The sequence below is a fragment of the Sander lucioperca genome, chromosome 11, assembly GCF_008315115.2.
Source record: "Sander lucioperca isolate FBNREF2018 chromosome 11, SLUC_FBN_1.2, whole genome shotgun sequence".
NCBI classification, from domain to species: Eukaryota; Metazoa; Chordata; class Actinopteri; order Perciformes; family Percidae; genus Sander; species Sander lucioperca.
In genome coordinates this window covers 8,964,761-8,970,760 of record NC_050183.1, presented here as the reverse complement: position 1 = coordinate 8,970,760, position 6,000 = coordinate 8,964,761, and the positions used below count along the sequence as shown (strand labels likewise).

General features: G+C 43.7%; 1 protein-coding gene across 1 annotated transcript in view; it reads left to right on the top strand.

Annotated features, from left to right (window-relative positions):
- The first annotated feature begins 994 nt into the window (after positions 1–994).
- The window catches only part of trabd2b (TraB domain containing 2B), a 78,800-nt gene continuing 73,794 nt past the window's right edge, over positions 995–6,000 (top strand). Inside the window, exons 1-2 of the mRNA XM_031307379.2 lie at positions 995–1,463; positions 4,009–4,578. Of these exons, the coding sequence (XP_031163239.1) occupies positions 1,350–1,463; positions 4,009–4,578 (684 nt within the window). The 5' untranslated portion in view covers positions 995–1,349. The remainder of the gene's footprint in view (positions 1,464–4,008; positions 4,579–6,000) is intronic.

The window sequence follows — 6,000 nt, the reverse complement described above, 5'->3', positions numbered from 1 at the left end:
CACTACTTGACTCTGTCACACTGTCTGCCACTTGGAGAATAACCAAGGTCATAGCAGAGTAGTGGAGCGTTGACATCGCGGCCTACACAGAAAGGGGCCACCTTCTCTCATCACGAGATCAGATCCGCACGTTCCACATAATGACTAATACATGTTAAGAAGAGCGCCGGACTGAAAATAAATAAAACACTTCTCACAGTTGTCTTTACTTTGACCTGTTTATTTGTGACCATTAATCATGCATATAAGGTCTGAAGCTCTCTACTGCAACAAGACTCTCACACAAATGTATTGCTGCAGGGTTGTCAAACAGAGATGAATTTAATACTTCTGGAGAGGAAGCACTTGACAACATGTGAAATATAATGTTGCTCATTTACATCTTCGGAATGACTCTGTTGAAAACAAAAACAAAAAAAACGGTGGGCTGACTAGAATGAAAGACTAGAGATCAGGCCTTCTATCTGCAGAGGAAGACTGTGAGATGAGGCTGAAACCCTAGAAAAAAAAACAGTAGGTGGACTTGAGTAAGGTTTTTTTGTCTAATAAAGACAAACATCTTGGAGCCGGGAGTTTAACAAATAATACATAGAAAAGCATGCCGTAATATAGGCTATAGCCTAATAATAAAAACAAGTAAAATAATAATGATTAATTCCATCAAGCTAAACAATTCCAGTATACATTAATTAATTGCTTAATTAGTTTTATTAAAAAATTATAATAATAAGCAACCAAACTTCCTACTGCAAGCATGACAGAAATTATAGCATATCAACTTATAGTGATACCATATGAAAACTGAATACAATGTCCAATTCATGTTCAAATACAATGTCCAAATAATTCATTCACCACTCTGCACTCTTCGGTTCTTTCTTGTGGGTCTTTACTCAAACTTGTCATCCCTCTCTGAACCTGCGCCAGAAGCAGGGGTGTGTGTGTGTGTGTGTGTGTGTGTGTGTGTGTGTGTGTGTGTGTGTGTGTTGGGATGGGGTAGGGGGGTACTCAAGTCGTCCCACCTCCCTCTCTCGCAGTCAAGACGCTCCAAACTTGCGGAGCGCACCGCGGAAACTCTCCAAAGAGTGTTCAGCTCCTGCTTCAGGACTGCACCGAGTTAAAGGAGCCAGAAAACAATTTCAGACAGACACAAACTCAGCCGCGGAGAGCGTCGGGAATGGCGAAGGGGCGGAATGGTCCACCAGCCGCGCGGCACATGTGAGCCAAGAGGCCACCGGTAACGTTTCTTTTTATTTCAAAGAAGACGGGGAAAGGGCAGTGAGAAGCGAGCGTGTAGGAGAGACATCTGAGAGCTGACTGTCAGGAGTGTGTGCTGTCACCCCGACACGATGGTTTGTCTGCCGAGATTCAGCTGGGTCTTCCTGAGCGCTCTCCTGCACACTGTGGCACCCTGGGGCGCACACCGACCGGACAGACCGAGGCAGTGCGACACACCAAAGTCGGTGAGTGTTGGGGTACTTTATCAAGTCATTTCTTACAGGGTATAGACAGAGTATATTCCAACCCAGCTGATAGATTTTACCCTCTGTTATTCAGCCTGGCTGTCAACATTATCCTAACATGTTCTTTCTTTATAACTTATAGATGGAGAAATAATTTTAGTAGTTTAGTTGGAGTATAAAAGTAGGCTTTTTGTTAAAAAAAACTTTATCATAATTGTGCTCTATAACGGGGCCAGAGGTTACGACCTTTTACATATTTGAATAGCTTTTATTATAAACTGATAAACTGATGTGTAATAAAATGAACAAACAAACGAAACGTTGGGATGAAATTATCAATTACTATTGGATGATTAATGAGAATTGCCTGATAGTTAGGATACATTAGAATGCATGATATATTTTTTTTGCTATTGTTAGGCCTATTATGTTTTCTGTATTAATATAAAGTTAAATGATTAGCCTTATTTTCAGACATGTGAAGTTCAGGTAAAAGTATTTCTGAACTGGCTCATAAAGTAACTTCCCAGAAGAGATGCGGGCCTTAGAAATGAAAGCAGTTGCCAAGAGAAATTGTTAAAGCTCGCCAACTTTATGGCTGTTTATGTGACAAACGCAAGTGGGGAACACCCACGGGTGACTGGACTTTATTTGGAAAAGTTTCGGCGACCTTTCAGGCGTGATCATGTTTCAGCGCAACTCACGGCCTTTTAAAACACTTATCGAGGCATTTAGGTAAAATGATGGATGTGACTTGAACTCTTACCGTGAGGAAGTGCAGCAGTGCTGTGTCCGTGTGCCGTCCACCGTGAATGCATCCTTGTCATGAAGGGAAAACAAGTTCATTAAAATCCTGACTGCAGACATCTCATCCAACACGTTTCCCTTCTGAAAAAAATGACCTCAGCAACAGGCAAACGTTTAAATTGTGCGCATGGGTGTGCGGATATCATTAGGGAGTCGTTCGGGGATCACAGGCTTGTTTCATGAGTGCATTATACACACGGATAATGGATGTGTTGTCAGAGATCACTGAAGACTTCGTGCTCCTTCGCTTCATGTGATTTGTAATGCGTCAGTACAGTGGTCTCTGTTTTCTGTTAAGAGTAATTACCCCATAAAAAGGAGCCCTGCGCGTCAAGGCTCTCCAGAAAAGTCCATGCAGCTTTGAGGGGATCTCGCGTCTCCTCAGGACACGACCGCACTTTCCATGTCGAAAAGTCGTCGTTTATGGAGTAGGCCTAAGCGTACACGTGCATGTTAACGAATGAGAGAAAAAAGCTCTGCTCTTTAAGTTCCCGTGTCTCAAAAATATGATGTTGAATGCACTAATGCCGCCAAGCCTTCCCGCCAGTCTGCCGTGTCGGCTGCACCCTGCCAATGTGAAAATGTAATTAGAAACCTAGAAACAAACTGTTTAAACATGTCAGTGTATCCGCAAAAAAGAAACACTGCTCTGAAATTAGGTAAATATAGCACTTTCGATTTATTTTGTCGAGAGAGAGAGAGAGAGAGAGAGAGAGAGATTGCGCCAGAAATCACTGCACGTTCTTTGTAGCTAATTGTGATGATAACAGAACATCCCACAAGACGACTTCACTTGCTTTTGGCAGCAATATGAAACGTGTTTGACAAAGGCAGCGTTGGCAGCGTGCAGTATATTTGGAACACAGCTGAAGGAAATCTTGATAAAATTTTAAAAGTAAACATTTTCTAAGAATAACTTTATTTTACAGTAATGGGCTTCATCCCTCAAATGCCTGATTACACTGTCTCTCAGAAGCCAGGAGTTTGATATTGTTTATAGAAGTTAATTCATTTTTTCATATTTAAATAATGCCAAGATCAAAGTCATAGCACATGCACAGCACATTTTGCAGAGCACTTAACAAGAAACATATTTTAAATGCAATACGGCCTTATGCTCATTTGGAATGGCTGTGATTATTTAATTTCCATTGTGACATTGTTTTGTATAATGATAACCGCGCTAGACAAACACTTCCTATAATATAAACCCTAGAGGAGAAAAACAGTGCCGTACTTAGGGCTGTCAGCACCAGCTCTCCCTGCCTGGTGTAAAAGATTTCACAAACAAAAGTATCACAGTGGGGTCAGAATAGAAAGCAGGTTTCTTTCAGCTTTTGGCTTATATGAGCTGCAGTGCAGTATATTTGCACTGCAGCCTTCAAATTGCTTCCCAGGCCGAAAAAGGCTTTGGCAACATAGGTACCTCAACAATACACAGGGTCTGTTTACAGCCCAGAAGGCCCCAATATAAACCCTCAGCCCGCACCACAGCAGCAAGCCCCGAGCTGACTAGACTTCATACTTCCCCTGCTGTCATCTCAAAATGGTATTTCAATCTTTAACTTGTTGACCCAAGCCTATGAGCCAGTAAACCACAATAGAGGAAAAATGTGTCAGCTTTAGTTGAATTGCTCTAAAATGAGGGCTCTGGTATTTTTGTTTCCTTTAGCTCTCAAAATCTTTACCTCCGTCTCTTATTTTCTTTCCTTCCCTGCTTCCTCTGCCTCTTCCACAGCAAAGTGACATGAACTCTTTTCTGTGGAGAGTAAAGCGTGCACCTCCTCACCCACCTGCTTACTTATTTGGCACCATCCACGTGCCCTACACTCGAGTCTGGGACTTCATCCCAGACAGGTCCAAGCAGGCGTTCCACAACAGCCGCAATGTGTTCTTTGAGCTGGACCTGACTGACCCTCTGACCATCTCCAAGCTGACCAGCTGCCAGCTGCTGCCCCACGGAGAAAACCTGCAGACCCTGCTACCTCGAGACTTGTACCGCCGCCTCAAACGCCACCTGGATTACGTCAAACACATGATGCCTTACTGGATGACCGCTGACCAGCGTGGGCGCGGCCTGTATGCTGACTACCTGTTCAATGCCATTGCGGGAAACTGGGAGAGGAAAAGGCCGGTGTGGGTGATGCTGATGGTCAACTCGCTGACGGAGTGGGATGTTCGGACCAGGGGGACGCCTGTGCTGGACCTGTTTTTGGCTCAAGAGGCTGAGAGGATGGGAAAGACGACCGGGGCGGTGGAGCGGGTGGAGGAGCAGTGTCACCCCCTCAATGGGCTCAACTTTTCTCAGGTAAGAGCAGAAATGAATGCTTGTTTATTTTCTCCTTTTTGCATTTGATTCCCCATGTGTACACAACTGGAATAGCTGAGCCATGCCAGGCCTAGAGGGGGCATGAGTAGATGTAAGATTCTGTATCATTCCGCTTGTAGTAAAGTCTGAAGACAAGCAGGCAGAGCTCTATAATTCACAGTAAAAGTTGACCAATTTTGGGTGTTGCACCCTCTCTGAGAGAAACAGTCAGAGAATGTGAAGGAAAAAAAGTGATTAAAACCTTTCTGCTGGAGACAGCTTTATGGTTATGGATGTCCATCCACCTCACTTAAACAAACACATCAAACAGCTGAATCTGCAGAGAGGGTGTCAGGCTGAGCGATGCACATGCAGAACAGATTAGAGAAGGTGAGAAGAGCAGAGAGCTCTCTCTCTCTCTCTCTGTCTCTCTCTCTCTCTCAATAATTCAGACTGTCCGTCTGGCCCTCTGCGGTATTGCGAGGCTTGCACTATAATCGAGACTGGAAGATGAATAAAATAACCTAATTACTTGATTAACAAAACATGGGGAGTGTGTCCATCTTTAATATCTTGGCTCGTGATACAGACATGAGGGAACATGCATCTATTTAAATAGTTCAGTCAGTTGGGAGGTCACCTAAGCTGGAGGCCATCTTTCAAACCGCGGGAGGTCCTGCAAAAAATCTGTGATGAGTCTCGACAGCACACTGAGGATGTGCTGTTCTAACTTATGTTCTAATGCAACCTTTGATCTACATTACGGGGGGAAAAAAATCTCAGTAGCCTATGTGTATTCATGCAGCACTCACAACCAAACACATGTGCTGTGCATGCATCACACACCACACAAAAAGGCACACTGTACACATGCAAATCTCCAAACATCCACATTGGCGGTACCTAAAAGCCTCCATGCGACAGGTCCAAGGGCTCCGGGGCTAATTTGAGAGGCAGTGGGCTCCCAGCCTCTCCTCTTTCATCAGCACCTTCTAACTACACTGTCAAAGTCCCACTGCTTTGCTACCCCTAGAAATAAGCTCAATAAGGCACACAGTGCCTCTCAGTAATAAAGAGGGGACGTGCTTATGCTGTTAGGAGGGCGATCTGCAGTCTGTTATGTCCTGTAGACGTGTTGTTTTCCTGTTATCTTAAAGGGATTCATGCCTCCTGTCTGTTTCCTCAATAAAGTAATCTCCATCTAACTGTCCCTTACGCTGATCTGTATTTAGTGTGGCACGTTGCCCCTAAAATCAACACTGTTTTAAATTACATCCTTACAGGGTTGAGTAGCAGTACAGTGTCCAACTTTAGAAAGTTGTGTTTGTGTTTCCTGAGAACGTGTATTTGACTATAATAAACATATTGATCTTCAGGGAAAAGAACAGGCACTGAATTTACAAGAGATGGTAACATTTTTAC